The sequence below is a fragment of the Terrapene carolina genome, unplaced genomic scaffold (genome assembly GCF_002925995.2).
Source record: "Terrapene carolina triunguis isolate 2854851 unplaced genomic scaffold, T_m_triunguis-2.0 Scaffold131, whole genome shotgun sequence".
NCBI lineage: Eukaryota > Metazoa > Chordata > Testudines > Emydidae > Terrapene > Terrapene triunguis.
Genome location: NW_020664482.1, coordinates 20686732 through 20704627, shown reverse-complemented (window position 1 = coordinate 20704627; position 17896 = coordinate 20686732). Strand labels below are relative to the sequence as shown.

General features: G+C 38.3%; 1 protein-coding gene across 1 annotated transcript; it reads left to right on the top strand.

Annotated features, from left to right (window-relative positions):
• Positions 1-813: 813 nt before the first annotated feature.
• On the top strand, positions 814-10250 carry CDX4 (caudal type homeobox 4). The gene is made up of 4 exons (XM_024217871.2): positions 814-1240; positions 3133-3138; positions 7007-7152; positions 10044-10250. The coding sequence occupies exons 1-4, from the start codon at positions 814-816 to the stop codon at positions 10248-10250; spliced, it is 786 nt and encodes a 261-aa protein (XP_024073639.2).
• The last annotated feature ends 7646 nt before the right edge of the window (positions 10251-17896 follow it).

Here is a 17896-nt window from a genome sequence, read left to right as displayed (position 1 = left end):
AGTCTAGCCATGCTCATTGCAAGGTTAGGGCATTAACATCTCCCATGCTGAAAAGACTAATAAATATCACCAGGAAAGAAAAAACATTATGAGAACAGATTTTTAAAGAATTATGTTTCAAAAATTCAAGACATACTACTTAAAGGGCTGGTCTATAGAAATTGGACTTCTTTGAAACTGGACAGTTACAAAATATTCAAGTGGGCAGTGTCTTGAAAAGAGTTGAAAGATAAACAAGTAATTTGTGAAGTTCAAAATATAAAGGTTTAATAAACATATTTACCAGTATACTTTATCCCCCTTAAAACTATCTAAATAAATGCTTTAGACAAAAGTCCTCATTTTAAAAGAGCTGAGGCAAAATTCTTTTGGCAACATCTAAATTGCAAGTGTAGTTACCTATACAGATTTTAAAAAACAATTTTTTTTCCCTAGAAGCACAAGCAATTTCAACCTCATTGTGCTGTGGTGGAATTGTTTTAGGAGAGTGGGGATGGGGATAGGATACATAAAAGATCTGTGAGAAAGGAAGCACCAGAACTAGCAGCAAGGTGGGGTTGCCTGGATGGTCAGCCCTTCATTTGAATGCAAATGTAATTATGAGGCAGGCAGTTACCCTGACGTCAGACTAGATCTTGGTAAACCATTACCACCAGCACCTGGTAAAAACAGTTGTTGATAATACAGGATGAGGTAGAAGATTCCAAGTATAATATCATTTATTAAGATCGGGAATACAATTTTTTTTTTTAAAAAAAAGAGGGAAAGAAAACAGGATGTCTTAACAAGGTTCTTTCACCAGTTGCAACCATCATGTACGTGAGTTATCTTTTGGATAAAGAAACCAGCATGTATCCAGGATCCATAAGGTGCAACAACAACCTACCAGTGCAAAATTTTGTCTCCACTCCATCCTATTCAGATTACATGGGATATCATCATGTGCCAAGTATGGACAACCATGGACAGTCTTCAGGAGGTTGGGGATCTCACTATGGCACGCAAAGGGAGGATTGGAATACTTATGGCCCAGGACCCTCCAGCATAGTTACTGCTGCACAAATCAATGGCTCGTCTCCTGGGCAGGTCTCCTACAGCTCTGCTGATTACAATTCCCTGCATCCTGCTGGATCTGGAGTTTTACCTCCTGTAGATACAATTAACGCAGAGCAAATCTCTCCCAACATTCAAAGGCACAGTTCTTATGAATGGATGAGAAAAACACAATCTACTACCTCAGGTAAGTGAACTTTCAACCCTCTAAAACATTTTCTATTATCTTTCACTGGTTTCATTCATAAAGAGTCTTAATTGGATCTCATACATAGCTGGATTGCTCATTTTAATATAACACTTTATAACTACAGTTTGAACTAAATTCGTACTAGTTTCACTTTTCTCTTATAAATGTTTGGTAATGTTGCTTGTGTGGAATGGCTGTTGTGTTCTACCTTAGATATGGCTGCATTTCGCAAACTATAAAGTGATCTTTGCACATACAGACTGTAATGCACTTTAAGATCCTTTCGGATGAAAGGTATTGTAGACACAAAATAGTATTAATGTTACATGCAGGAAACAGTATTCATAACAAAAATTATTTAACTAAAAAAAAACTATTTAATAAGTTTTATGAGAAAGTGTTAAATGTACTTACTTTTAATAGTTATATTTGCAAAAAATACTATGTTACTATCTTGCTAGTTATTGAGCAATAAATGTTTTGACATCTTCAGTTTGGCTTTATTCTTTCAACAATTCTTTAAAAGAGAATTCAGTTTAGGCCCCTCAAGCTATGATGATTAAAACATTTTCTCTTGGTGTTAATATATTTTTTATTTCACTTACTATATTTATCAATTGAGTAGATACATTCCCTGGCAAGCGATCAGCCTCAATTATGATTTTATTGATTGTATAAATTTTTTTGCAGACATGACAAGTCCCAATGAAAGGGAGAGCTTCTCATTTCGGTTTAGTTTTCTTTTTAGTTGTCTTTAAAAGTATCTCCTTGTTCAGCAAGATTTTGTTATGTGTTACAGTTAGACATTTAAAAACCTCCCTTGTTCAAACTGTCAGAGCTTGATGTGCTCGATTTTGTGACAAACTGCATGCCAGAAGAACTTTTCTGTGTAGATCAGCTGGATGTAGATTACGTGTAGCAAGGCCTGCCAGTTGCTAAATCTATTGTTAAGGTTAAAAATAGTAAGTGTGTGTTACACACCATCAAAGAAAATGGCCTAAGGAAAGAAGGGCAGTTACAACTGGAACAATCTTACAGGATAGATAAATTCAGTTACAGATGGCTACTAATCACTCAAGAACGAGATTAGTTTTGCAATCGTCTTTCAGCCAAAATGTCCATGTTTATTTTATATTTCATTTTTATTAAAAAATAAAAAATAAAACTAAGCCAGTCTTCAGATATCACAGTGTGTCCATTTGGAGCCTGTACATGTCCTTACGTACATGGTTCCTCAAAACCAGGCATATTAATAAGGCCTGGTTTTCCCCTCACATTCTCTTGTGCAAATCAAGAGTTCATTCATGTAAAACTGATGTAAGAGTTGGATGAGACTCAAAAGAGCTGGTAGAAAGAACAGGAGTACTTGTGGCACCTTAGAGACTAACAAATTTATTAGAGCATAAGCTTTCGTGGGCTACAACCCACAAATTAAAGGGCAATGGGACAAAATTCATCCTTGATGTAACTCCACTGAATTCTAATTGGACTAGTATGTTTAAGGAATAAAATAGATACAAAAAATCAGGAAGCCTAGTTCCATACAGTACTTAAAAGTTTACCAACATCGGAAGCCATTAATAGGCCCAGACCTTGTAAAGACTTATACACAGGCTTAATTTAGTGCACTGAAGCCCTAATTCAGCCAAGCATTTAAGCAGATGCTTAAGGCCATCTTTATTCAGCAAAGTACCTAACACATGCTTTGTGAACAGAAATGGGCTGTTGAATTGAGGCCTGTGAATAGACTCAATTTAAGGGACAGTTAAGCAGGTAAGTTTTTGCCTGATCAGGGCTTTAGCTTCCCAGGGCCCAATCTTTTGAGGTGTTGAGCACCTTCAACTCTCCCATTTGACTTCAATAGTTTGAGTTCACTCAGAAACTCATAGGATCAGGTCCAAAAATGTCTTAATCTTGTGAAAAATAAATTCCATTTGGGAAAATAAACTATATCATGTGAGATATATATAGTCAAAGCAAGATTCCGAAGAGCTTGATTTAAAAAAAAAAAAAGAAAATATTGAATGTAAAAGGTAGTTAATGTTATTAGTGCCATACATGTCACTAGTAATAGTCCAAATGTAAATGCAGTTTTAACAATTTGTTAAAAAAAAATCTCTACATTAAAAAAACCCAAAACTAAACACAAAGGAGATAAAATTAAATAGGGATCATATATGCTAACTGTTCGATGCTTTCTCTAGAAGATATTGCAATAAGAATAACTTAAAACATTCTATCTTCTATAGAATTAAAGAAATCAAACATGGAAAAAAACTGTTGGGTCATCGTATCCACCTCTATCAGTGTGGAACTGCTCCCTCATATGTATTAACTAGAGCTCTGTCCAGTCTAGTTTTACATGACCCTAGGAATAAGATTCCTATCACTATTCTTCCAAGACTATTTCATTGTTAGGAAACTATATCTGAAATATATGGCCCTGATCGTACAAAGATTTCATATGTACTTCATTTTACTCATTGAGAATAGTCTGATATAGCTCAACTTTATTTAAGCACATGTAAATCTAGTCTTTGCATGATTTGGGCCAAAATGTATTACATTAAATGCGGGAACTTTCCTAAATGCAATGCTGAAGATAGCAGCAGGGATTACAAAAATAATGTCAAAATCTCTTCTCGTACTTAATGCATTAAATTTTGACAATATATTTTGTACAGTACATCAAAAATACTACATTTTGCTGGATATATTTTAAATTCAGTTGCATCCAAAGCAAAACCATTAAAAGTGATAACTCACCAAACCAATTCTCAGGAAGAAAATTCTGTAATAAAAAAAAGAACATTATGATTTGATACTTTCCAATATAATGGACTCTTTGAAATTTAATGATTTATATATTTTTGTATAAACAATTACATATTATATAGTCCTCTAAAACTGCATTTTCAAAGAAAATGCTAAATTCCATTCTTCAAAAGCTACAGTGCAATTATGCTGGGTTTTTAAAAATAAGAAACACATTATGCAACAAGAATTTTTTTAAAATGCAAATCGAATCAAGCTGGATGCCTTTCAAGACAGGGTGCCACAAATAGAAAGGAACACATCTCTATTTCCCCAAGATTTGATCCCGTTCTCGTTGGAGTCAAAAACAAAATCCCCATTGATTTTAATGGTGTAGGATCAGACCTTAAATCCAATTCATTTTTAAACCAATTCAAGTAATGGTATAAAATGAAACTCAGTTTTTCCTTCTCTTATATCATATTCTGCGAGGGGTGGAAGGGAAATCGAGGGAGGAAGGAAAACACATTTGTATAGAGGTCCAGAGAATGTATTTCAAACCGCCTAAGAAGTGCATGTGGAAATTGTAGGGGGAGCAGTCTGGCAAACCACACTCACAAAGGTATCAGCATGGAGTTCAGTGGGACTATTAAGAGTATAGATTATTCATGCATGGCTTGCAGAAACAGGCCTTGGACATGTTTTCTGTTGCGATATATTACACACATTTTATATAAATATGTGTGTGTTTAGATAGACCACGATGTACAATTAGTTCAGATGTCATCACAATAAAAATCTGTTGGAAAATGAAATAGGAAAGAAGCCATGAGGAAAAGGGCCAGGTCCCAGTTCTAATGCTAATTTATTTCACTTTGTAATCCAGTTGTGACATCTATTTTTCCCTGGGCTACATTGTCTTGGGGTTTGAGGCCTATCTGTCATATTGAGGCAACAGACCCTTTTAACACTTCTCTTTGCTTTGATATGCAGCCCTGTCTCTTCCTTCTCCCTCTTTTCTTCAGGAGTTATATTGCCGGAAAGGGTGATGATTTTCACAGCAAATAAAGAGGCCTTCTCCTAGCTTTATTGTCTTCAGAAGAAATGCTCTGTGAATTTTATGGCCAAGGGGAATGGGATAAACTGTTCCCTCTATGCTACCCCCTCGAATCTTGGTTATATTTACTGATTATGGAAAAGCTAGAATAACCCTGTTGAAACTCTTGTTTTCACAAGTTAGATTAATGGCTTAAAATGTAATTGGAACATAATATTTAGACCACTGTTAACAGAACACCCATCACTTAAGGCAAATATTTCAAAGCCAAGACTTTAGCCATCCTAAGAAAAGCAAAATATGGGTTGAAATACTCAACAAATAACATCACCAATAAATGTGACTTTTAGTGATAGAAACATTTCCTATTTAAAATAATATTGGGTTTAGGAAATCGCCCTAAATTGTGTAACTTCAGACTTTAGATAAACCACCAGGTACAAATCAGCTGTGCTGTAGTCTACAAATTAAAAAGTCATGAGCAAAAGAAATATTCCTTCATCTATTTCTGTCCCTTTCTTTTTTTCCTGAGATGAAAGAGAGTCTGACATTTGTTTAGGGCTTGTAAATTCCAAACCAATTGGCTGTGTTTCTGAATGTGAAAGAAGTTCTTGATAAGATCTTCTTGTAACTCTTTTGTGTGGCGTGTGCTTCATCTTAACACCTCAATGGAGTTTAGGGAACCACTTTAAAGGAGTCTTTGTCCTACAGTTTGTCCCAAAAAAAACTCACATCAAAAACAACTTGGGAAGATCAGAAGGATTTTACAAAAAAAAAAAACAACAACAACAAAACACCACACACCAAACACACCACCCTTCCCAATCAACTTTGGAAAGTGCTAAAGAGAACAAATACAGTACAGAATGACCTCTCTGTATTAACTAATCTTACCAACAGAAAATGTTCAAATATGAAAGCTTATCTTCCAAACACCAAGTAATAGTCATGGTAATATTATTAATCCAGCATATTTATGAGCATATTCTGTCTGATTTTGTTTTGGGATGGAGTGACATGGAGATCGTTTTTGTACACTAATGTTAGGGCCTGGTCCAGCACATTACGATATGCCTTCAATTCCCAATAGCAATTGAAGGCACTCTGTACCCCATAATATTAAGCCGAAGAGGCATTCCGTACGCTGCAAACCTGGGCCTTTCTTTTGCAGGTAATTCTAATTAAATGTTATTGAATTGGTATTTGTGTCCTAGAACTGAACAAGGTCATTGATAAAAAAACATTTTTACTATCTGTTTTTTAGTAGAACACTTCTTTAATTCTATGTTTGGAAGAGATGTGAAAGAAATCATATTTCTTATGATACCTTGGATGTACATCTTAACCAGACATGGAATTAGACCATGTTTCTAAAAAAACAAATGGTGGCTGAATTTTAGTGCTGGGGGAAGTTACTCCTGTGATGTATATGTATGCATATGCACACAAAAAGACCACAGGCTCAATGCACCTAGCAGTGAAATAGAGCAACCTCTGGGGTAGAAGATAGCAAACATCAACAATTTATACACTTACATCACATAATTTGTATAAAGTGCTTTAGGATCCTCTCAGAAGAAAGGTGGCATAGGATATTTACTTTGAAAAACAATTTTGATTGCTGATTATTTTGCATGTATTAGTAACAAAAAGTAATTAGGGAAAATTATTAAGAAATGAATCCCTAGAGCAATAATGGAAGAGAAAGCATTAGTTAAAGCATAGATATAAGGAGAACTGGATTCTGCTTACAGCTATGCTATAGTCACACTGTGTGACTCTGGGTAAATCACTTAACCTCTCTGCACCTCAGTTTCCAAATCTGTAACAGAGAAAATAATCCCATATGGGTAATGTGAGGCTGAATTCATTAATGTCTATAAAATTCTTTGAGATCCTCAGATCGAAGATGCCATAGTCAAAGTATTAAAATACATGTTTTTCTTAAACAGGTAAAACAAGAACAAAAGAAAAGTACCGAGTTGTTTACACAGATCACCAGAGACTAGAATTAGAGAAGGAGTTTCATTGCAACAGATACATTACAATAAGGAGGAAATCTGAACTTGCAGCAAACCTGGGACTATCTGAGAGACAGGTAAACAGAGCAAATACAAGATTTTCTATATATTTCATATTTACAGGCCAGGTCCTATTAACGGTAGTATCAGAGATGATAAGCCAATGAATTCAGTGCTGATGTTCTATAAGTAACATAGGACCAAGACACAGTTGATTGGTTGCAGCAATGTAGTTGCCATGGCTATAGGAGCTATAGAATATGCTAAATACAAATAAATAATAGCCAATTTAACATAAAAACCTGCAGTCATATGTGTTTTCTCTGGTTACTATGTGGGCAAAGTTTGAATAACACTGAACATAAGGAATTAACCTCTAACTACAGGCATGGAAAAGCACTCTTTCTTGCTTACACACCAGCTAACCACACATACACAGCTGGAATTTTAAAAAGACCCAGCTTAACATAACATAGCATTGTTTTAGTTCTGTCCGTAATAACTATGGCATTCTCCATTTTGCTTCATTCCTGCAGTCGCAACAAAATGGTGACCCAGAAGAGATCTACAGCATCACGCTCAGTTCAGCTATCAGCAGACAGAATGAAAATGGAGAATGCAAATAGCAATAAAACATAATGTCTATGTATTTTTTGTTTTTGATTTATTAATATTATTTTCTGTGGGCCATATCTGCCTTTGATCTATGTGAATACAGTGCCTGGACTGAGGGTCTTATATACCCCTGGATAGTCAGCGTTTTTTTCACCACTGCTTTACATTCCACAAGTAGCACACAGATTACTTTAAACCAGAAGTTTTAGGGACAAATTCTTATCCCTATGCACAGCTCAGGGACCTGATTCAGAAAAGCACTCAAGCACACACCTAAATTTATCTCTAACATTAAGCATATGATTAAATGCTGTCCTGAATATGGATGTTTCCCTGCAATGGAGCCAAAGTATGCAGACACTGTTCAGGGGAAATCTATAGGGATTCAGAGTGGGGAATTCCCCCCAGAAATCACTAGATTGGATACAGCACCTGTGGAGCACAGCTCTGTGGTGTATGGGGTCCCAGAATCCCACCCCTCCTTGCCAGGGGCAGCTCTATGTTTTTTGCCACCCCAAGCACCGCAGTCAGGCGGCCTTCGGCAGCACGCCTGCGGGCAGTCTGCTGATCACACGGATTTGGCGGCGTTTCTGTGGGTGATCTGCAGGTCCCGCGCCTTCGGCTTACCCACCGCCAAATTGCCACCGAAGCCACAGGACAGCGGACTTCCCGCGGGCATGCCACCAAAGGCTGCCTGACTGCCGCCCTCACAGCAACCGGCAGGCCGCCCCCCACGGCTTGCCGCCCCCCACGGCTTGCCGCCCCAGGCATGCGCTTGCTGCGCTGGTGCCTGGAGCCACCCCTGCTCGTTGCACAACAGAACTTTACTGGTTCTGCTGAAGTCAGTAGGAGGAGACAGCATTTGGTAATATTGAAAAAACTATCACCTCTCCAATACTTTAGTTACCAGAGTGCCTCTTCCCTGCCTGGGCAGATCTAGAGATTTTTCTTTTTAGTCCTCTTCTGAGTAAACATATTCAGCTCTTTTGAATGGTCTCCTTCTTTAGTTGCCTCCTCTTCCTCCACATGCAGGCTAAGAGACAACATGGAGTAGAGTGAGATCACTAGAGAAAAAAAAGGGGTAATGATGCATAGATGTTCAATTTTAAAACCAGGCATTGGATTTTGAGGAATACATAGTGTAAACCAGCCTACCTACATTACACTAAGGAGATTTCTGAAGTAATCAGTGCCACTGCCTAGAATCAGCAATTAGTTCTCTATTATGTTCAGTTACTTTTCTCCTGTATAAAGGAGCTCTGTTTGTGAATGGCAAACTGTGCTTTTTATTAATGTGGCCTTTAATTTTTATTGCTAGTAAACTTTTGACAAAATTTGTAATTATCTATCAGCATTTCTAAAACACACATCACATACATATCTAAATGCTGCTTATCTCTTTGATTCAGTTTCTCCACTTGTATATATAATGCTGATAATGTAAGTGACCTCCTTTGTAAAGCGTTTTGAGTTCTACCATTGAAAAACATTATATGAGTTGGTGTTGTTATCATCAATATCTATAAAGGAAGAGAAATGGTAGAATGCCTAAGGAATGTCATGGAAAATACTGAAATTATTATAATGCCATTATATAAATGTTACATGCTTACATGCAATACAGTGTTCAGCTCTGGTCACCTATCTAAAGGAATGTAGCAAAAACACAGGAGGCTCTGAAATCAATCAGTGGGGACATAAGAGCGTTATACAAGATAACAAATGATATGGTGAAGGTAGACTGGAGATTCCTATTTACCCCTTCTCATAATACAAGATTGTGGTGATACACAATTACAGAATTAAAACTGATAAAAGTAAAATCTTTTTATATGCATCATTAGTCTGTGGAACTCACTGTCACTAGATATCACTGAAGTCAAGAGCAGAGCAAGATTTAAAAAAATGTGAACATCCACCATTATGTTAAATAGTTTTGGAGGTTTTTTAAAGTGTGGAAGGTAATAAACTCTCATGCTTCAGGACATAAATCAACTCTAATTAACGGAATAGGAAGAAACTTCTCTTATGGGCATATTTCATAATTGCACCTTCCTCAGAAACATCTAGTACTGGCCACTGTCAAAGAAAAGATAGTGGAGTAGAGGGACCTCTGGTCTTTTCCAATAAGGTAATTCCTATGTTGCTGTAGTTCTAATTAAAACACAAAAATATCTATAACATGGGCAGACATGAGAAAGTAATAAAGTTTCTATTAGCTATAATATGTTTGCATAATAAACATAGCTTTTTCACTCCTTAAAGCTAATTTTTCCTTTTTTGTTGCTAATGTTGTTGTACACCGCTCTAACTACTTATAAGAATTAAACATACACTGTTTATAACATTTCAGGTGAAAATCTGGTTTCAGAATCGCCGAGCCAAGGAGAGGAAAATGATCAAGAAGAAAATCTCTCAGTTTGATGGCAGTGGGGGCTCAGTTCAGAGTGACTCAGGTTCAGTCAGCCCAGCTGAGATGTCCAACTCTCTATTCCCGCCACCACATGCAATAAATGGATTACAGCCCATTGAGATACAGCAGGTCATAGTCTCAGAATGAACAGGAGAAAGTGAAAAGGATTCATCTTTTTTCTCCCCTTGAAATGTCAATTTTGTAAAGGACAATTCTCATTCAACTTGTTTCAGACTGCTAGCTGTCCTGCACAGGAACTAGGACTGTTTTCAAAATGTTATAATCATTGCAGCTATCTCAAGGAACCCTTGCTGCTAAAATTCATCACTCAGAAAACTTTGAGTAGGAGATAATTTTGCTTCAGATACTGACAGAGTGAAACAACTGAAAACTCAGCTGAACGTAGTTCTAGTCTGTTTATATATTGCGGAAAAATTGTTGCTGAACTGATTATAATGGACTAATATACCAGGAAATGTATGATGCTGGGTGTATTTGCGCATTACTTTTAAAAAATACAATTAGAGTAAATTGTAGCTGTTTACAAAATGTTCAGATTTAGACTATCAAATGCCACCTTTTAAAAAATAAATAAATAAATAAATGTTTTAACACAACAAGAAATAATATTCTGTTCTATATAGGATTTTATTACATGCTCATAATCATAGTATCTTAGCATCCATATATACAGTGTTATGTTATAATCTTGGCAACAATTGAATGGCAGTATAAACAATATTAAGGGCAATATAAACAATATATTGCATCTAGCTAAATAAAAAGTATCATCTTTGTCCTACATAACTGTACACAGCACATTCAAGTTTTCTGAATACAACAGAATTTCCAATTTGTAGCATTATATAGCAAACCTGCCAAGAGCTGTTTAATGCTAAAAAACTTTAGCAATTTGTCAGCTAAACATACTCACAGAATATACAAAGTGGTTCAAAAGATGCAAACATTGTTCACTTTTCAATGACTGTATATATTATTGTTTAAGAATGGGAAGGAAGTCTAACATTATCATGAAGTTGTTCAGTAATACTGTAACAAATTCTGTATATCTAATGACATAAAAAGCTTAGAGTTAAATATCAGCCTCCAGCTAGCAGCAGGCACTACCCACTGATTTTAAATAAAATGTGTGTGTTGGTCTATGGGCAGAAGGTAGCCCTTACAATTAATTTGGGATGACAGGTAGAATACCAGCAAAAGTGCCAGAGTACAGTGCGTAATCACTGGCAGCAGTCTAGCATTTGCAAGCAACTCCATAACCTTATTGATATGGAAACAAAAGTATTTTACTAAAGAACTATCATTCTGTTTCAGTCTTCAAACAGATAATTAGAAACAAGGACAAGAAAAAAGGGATACAAAGAGTAAGGAAAATATCAGCAGTTGTTCTCTGAAAGACTTTCACATGTCCCAAACACATTCATTACTTCAACAGGGTTGAATTATTTTTCTCAGAACTAAAGGATCAAATTCTGCCTTCGTTACAGTCAAGCAGGGTTAATAATAAGTGTACCTGGGAGCAGAAGACTGGTACACCATTTTTAATCCCAAGTGATACTAACCAAATAATTGATTCTTTATCTGGTTTTAAAGTTAAATAACTGCTTGCTTTCACTGCTTTCCCGATTTATTTAAAGATGTCCCACCATAATTGCTATAAAATGGTTACCAAGATTCTAGCATAATATTCAATATTATTACTACTACTACTTTTTTATTTTTTTGGTAGAAGGAAATGTCTATGGTTAGATTTTACAGGCAGAAAATCTGTAACCTTATGGATCAATAACCCATTCTCAGCGATTTCTCCAAGTTACTTCCTAGAACAGTGCTTCTCAAAGCCGGTCCACCGCTTGTTCAGGGAAAGCCCCTGGCAGTCTGGGCCAGTTTGTTTACCTGCCGCGTCCACAGGTTCGGCTGATCGCGGCTCCCACTGGCTGCGGTTCGCCGCTCCAGGCGAATGGGGGCTGCAGGAAGGGCGGCCAGCACATTCCTCGGCCCATGCCGCTTCCCACAGCCCCCATTGGCCTGGAGCAGCGAACCGCAGCCAGTGGGAGACACGACTGGCCGAATCTGTGGACGCGGCAGGTAAACAAACCGGCCCGGACCGCCAGGGGCTTTCCCTGAACAAGCAGTGGCCAGACTTTGAGAAGCACTGTCCTAGAATATGCTATTCATATGGAATTAAATAAATTCCCACAGTTTATTGCAAACAAACTGCAAACAATACATCTTGTACATGTAGGAATCAATCATTGCAGCTTCCCTAAAGTGAGAACAAAGTCAGATTATTAATGGTGTATGGATAGTCAAAAAGTGTGCAATGATATTATTGGAGGCCTATTAGAATGGACACTTTGGGGGACAGTTAATCATATCTATTAACACAAATATGTTTAAATTAGTATGCCTTGGTTTATGCCAGAAGGAACATATCTGCCAACAGAAGACTAGGCCCATACATATGCTAATCTACATTGTTCATTCAAAAAAGACATGTATACATCTATTCTGGTGAACGATTTGAGGGGATGGTTTCCTCAGTTTGACTAGTTCTCCTGCATATATTGTCCCTTTGTAGACATAAGGACCAAGTGATGGCTGCCTAAAATATGGGATGAATGAAGGAGGCATAGAAAGTCATTCTCCCCACCCCAGCACTCCCATTCAGGAGGTAGCCATAATGCTTTACAAATGCAAGAGGGAACATGTGTGGAGTAGGGCAACTGCCTTACTATACCAATTGCCCCCACACCAGCAAACATTAGGAGGTCAATTCTCAGAGAAGAGCAGGCTACAGCTTTTCTGAAGGTCTCAATCACTGGCAAGCAAGCTCACCCTGACACCCCAGTGGTGTTACAATTATTCCTTCTCCTGCTCTATGTAGGCTTAAATCCCTCCAGCCACAGCTACTCAGACAGTTCACCTCCTCCTCCCACACTAATGCTCCTCTGGTTCTTGAAGGCTTAATTGAGACATAAATGTAACTTGTTAAACAGTGTGAGATTTTGCAAGTGGCTACAAGCACATCATGAAATGCATATTTTTCTAGTACTTTAAGAAACTGCTGCCTTTCTTAGGCCATGTCTACTACAGGGAAGGGACTATAGTGGTGCTGTAGCTATGCCAGCACAATCCCATAGCATAGTGCAGATGCCATCTACAGCAATGGATGGGGTTCTTCCATCACCACAAGAACACTACCTCCCCGAACTACAACAGCCAGGAGCATTCTTCAGTCAAACTAGCTGCTAGTCGCTCCGGGGTTTGGATTTTTCACACTTCTGAGCACCATAGCTATGTCGACCTACATTTTAAGTGCAGACCAGGCTTTAGTGACTAATGTTATTCTGGCTAATTAATTGTAGGTATCAAGCAATGCTTGCTAAGTAATTAGCTTTTTATAACTTCTAGATTAACGGGGAAGTATTGAAAAAAATCCCATCAAAATGCTACTATCTGTAGCACTCTATGGGTGGATTTTAAAAAATATAAATAAACAAGCAAATAATATTTTCTCTTCTGGGTCTCATCTAATGTATCAGTCGGAAAATTTTAGCTGAACTGTAAAAAGATTAACGAATACCAGTAACATTTAGAACTGAAATAGCAGTTTATATTTTCAAAGCAGTGTATAAATATTAACTCATCAATCCTCACCATACATGTGAGAAGTTGGCAAGTATTTTCCCATTTTACAGCTGAGGAAAATGGGATAAAGATTAACTGGTTTGCCCCAAAGCCACTCAGATAGTCTGTATAAGAGCTGGGATTCGAATTCAGGCATTCCTCACTCCTAGGCCCATTCTACTGCCCTGCTGTCTTCAAATCAAGAAGCAGGAATGGCATGAAAAAAGTTTTTGGAAACTTATTACAAATTATTCACTGAATGGATGCACACAGGAATTTTTGCTATCTAAACAGGCTCTCTTCCCAACAAGTTTATTGTACAAACTGAAATCAAACCTTCATCTCGCTATTTATCTGGTTCAAATCCAAGATCATTCATAGCTAAGATGCTGCAGTCCCACACAAGCTGCAGTTTGCCCACTAGCCTTTCTGAGAGACCAGGCTGCCAGGAAGCAGAGGTGTTCACAAGGGATGGGGGCAAGCAGGGATAAGCCCCCCCCCCCAATATTCATCTAAAAATATGTGTTTCTGCTCCAGCCCCAGCCCGCGCCACTCCTAAGTTCCAGTGGCTGACCGTTGTTCACTGCTCCAGCCCCAGCCGCTGCTCCAGCCCTGGCCGCTGACCCAGCCCCCAGCCACTGTTCTAATGTGCCCCTCCAAAAGCAGTCAAATTTAAATTCCTGGGCACACCCCTGCCAGAAAGTGTCATGTTGGTAGGAGAAAGGGAGCAACAGAACTGCTGAAAGCACAAGATTATACTTCAGAATGGCCATTGTTTGTATAAGGATCTCCTCTAAAACGGGATTTTGATTTTAGATGTGGATGTGCTAAGATGTGTAACAAGTGAAAGTCTGCGAATGGAACAGAAAGAGAATGGAGCATGTATTTAAACCCCAAGAGGACATTTTAAGTAGATTCATTTTTTTCTATGAAAAATGTTGATGGAACAAAAAAAATAATTCTTTGAAATATTTCTTTTTGTGCATTTTCATTTTAAAAATAAAATGTTTTGGTTTCTGGCAAATAAAAACTGAAAATTTTCAACTGACCGTGCAGAATTTTTCAGTTAAATAAAAAAAAGTTTTTTCTAATGAAAACCCCAAAAATTTAGTCAAAAATGGTCATTTACTGTGGAAATTCCCATTTTGACAAAATAGACAATTTCCATCAAAAATGTTTGTGACTGAAAATTTTCAACCAGCTCTGCTTTAAAGGACTTTAAAATGTATTACTAAAGATTTTGGGCTTGAACATCTGATTTGGCACTGGACTCAGGTGCCTCTAAGCCTACATCATCTTTTCCACCAATTCTGGTCCCAGACCACAGTACAGTTTAGAACTGCTCTACACTGCAGCCTTTTGCACCTCCCTGCCACGGGCTCTTACACTAGGATAGAATAGCCCTGGCCACATCCCCTGCCTGCCACCCTCAACCAGTCCTCTATGTCAGGATCCAGGACAGGAGGTCAGCACAGAGCCATTACACACCAGCTCTATGACAGCCCCAACAATGGGGCCCTGCAGGGCCATTGAAAGTCTTCATTATGTCCCCTTAATGCTGCTGGAGCAGAGTAAACTGGCTGCTTCATAAGGCACAATCTGGCCATTAATATTTAATGTTTATGCCCATGACATCCCAGGGTGAGAATACAAAGTGAAGGATAAAAATAACATTTCCCAATATTTATCTTGTCTCCTTTGAAGACTTTTCCACTGATTTTAATTAGACTCTCCCTTAGCACGATAAGGCAATTTAAAAAATAGTAAATCAAACATGATCTTTCTCACCCAGGGGTATAGTCTCCAAGCTCTCACACTTCTTGTCTTTTACACTTCATATAAATATAAAATGACTAGACTGCAAATCACTGTTTAAATTCAGCTATTTGCTTGGTACTATTCGGCTGCAACCAGTGAAATGCTTTAAAACTATACAGATTACAAATAAAAACCTCTGCATCTCACACTTGCCTAATTCCAGCAGCCAGCAAATCCTATTTCTTTGAATCATCTTTATTCTTAGGTGGATACTGCAGCTCAGCCAATGGTTTGCCAACAACTGCCTTTCTCAGGCCCGCTTTCTATAAATACTTAATGAAGAACCAGTGTTTTTGCCATTGAATTAATATGAAAGCAATGTGCAATGAAGTACTCAACTATTTGGATTCATGAATACAATCCGAAATACTGATCTGTTAAAAAAAAACAACCACTCTTTAAAAACAGGCTAGTGATTGGAAAGAACCACATCTGAAAACTTCCCAACTTCTAGAGAAAAGTGCAGAATCCAAACCCAGACCTTGCCACTAACTGCTATCAGTAGAACAGATCAAATCAAAGCCCTGGATCAGAGTACTTCAGAATTTTTCAGGGTCAGATATGGAGCCTGATTTTGCAACTTGGACCCAACTCTGGATTATACACTAATGGTCATTACCGAGGAGCACAGAACTAAATATTCCTGCACAGAGCAAGTTACTTCCTGAACTTAAACAGTTTTAAATGCCACAGAAAAGTAATTTAGTTCAGCCTCCATCCCTCTCACATCACCCATGCACTTGAATCCAGCAAATTGGCCTGTTCAAAGATGCCTAGTAATTTACATATGTTAACTAGTGCTGTAAAAAGTGCTTAGGGTATCTCAAAGAGATGTTGGATGCAGATAAGGGGGAATAAATTCCCATCAAACACAAAAACCAAGCAGTGAACATAGGAATCACATAAATGTAGGAATGGAAGGGACTCAAGAGGTCATCTAGTCCATCACCCCATACTGAGGCAGGATAAAGAAAGAAAAAGAGGTACACACAAGATTGCTAGTGGGATACACTACGAAAAAGAGACCCACAATATCATGAAAATCAGCTGTATCTTTGTGTAATGTTCTCAGTCGATATAATATCTTTAATTTCCAGATAAAGAAATGCTGGGTAATTTAATGCATCCTTTTGGGGCTGTTTCTAAAAAGATCAGTTTAAGCCTCAGGGTACGTCTACACTTACCGGAGGGTCCGGCGGCAGGCAATCGATGTTCTGGGATCGATTTATCGCATCTGGTTTAGACGCGATAAATCGATCCCGGATCGATCCCGGAAGTGCTCGCCGTCGACGCCGGTACTCCAGCTCGGCGAGAGGAGTACGCGGCATCGACGGGGGAGCCTTCCTGCCGCGTCTGGACCCGTGGTAAGTTCGGACTAAGGTACTTCGAATTCAGCTACGTTATTAACGTAGCTGAATTTGCGTACCTTAGTCCGAAGTTGGGGGGTTAGTGTAGACCAGGCCTCAGATAGTTGACAGACAGCATCAAAATGGATGATTATTGGGAATTTGAATACTTCTAGGGGATGCCCTTTCGAAAAAGATAACTGAGGGGCAAATGTTGATCCCCTTACACATGTTTAGTAGCACCACTAGACCCATTAACTTCAATGGGATTATTTGGAGATTAACATCAGCAGAAGAATCATAATCTGTCCATGAATGATTATGAAAGAGAACAGTGTAGTCTAGTGGCTGAGCAGATCCCTGATTCTGACACCAGCTTCTGCCAAAACTTTCAACAAGTCACTTAGATCCAATCCACAAAGGTACTTAGGTGCCTAAACCCCAGATTTAGGCACCTAAATCCCAGGCTCCACTGTGATCCACAGAATTCCTGCCAAATACTGAAGGTACCTAAACTCATCCAGCACCTATGTTTTCAGGGTAAAAGTTCCCTAGGTGCCTATGTTTCTGCCTCTGGGCATACATACTGCTCCCTAACTCTACACGCATTCAGTCAGACCTGCCACCTAAACCCCAGAGCAATCCACAAACTGGGGGGGAAATTGGTGTTTGCACATAGCTCACATGCTGGGCTGATCCAGAAGGCATGCTGAGGCTGCCTCCTGGATCAGCTCCCATTAAATAGCTGGCTAAAGACAGAGAAGGTGGTGGTGCTGTTCACCTTGTAACTTTCAGCCCACTAGTTAGATCACACATTTGCGATATGGGAGACCCAGGTTCAATTCCCCCACACACACACACACACCTGTATGGGAAAAAAGAATTAAACAGGTGAAAATCATAGAAATGTAGGGCTAGAAGGGACCTCAAGAGATCACCTAGTCCAGACCCCTGCACTGAGGCAGGACCAAGTAAACT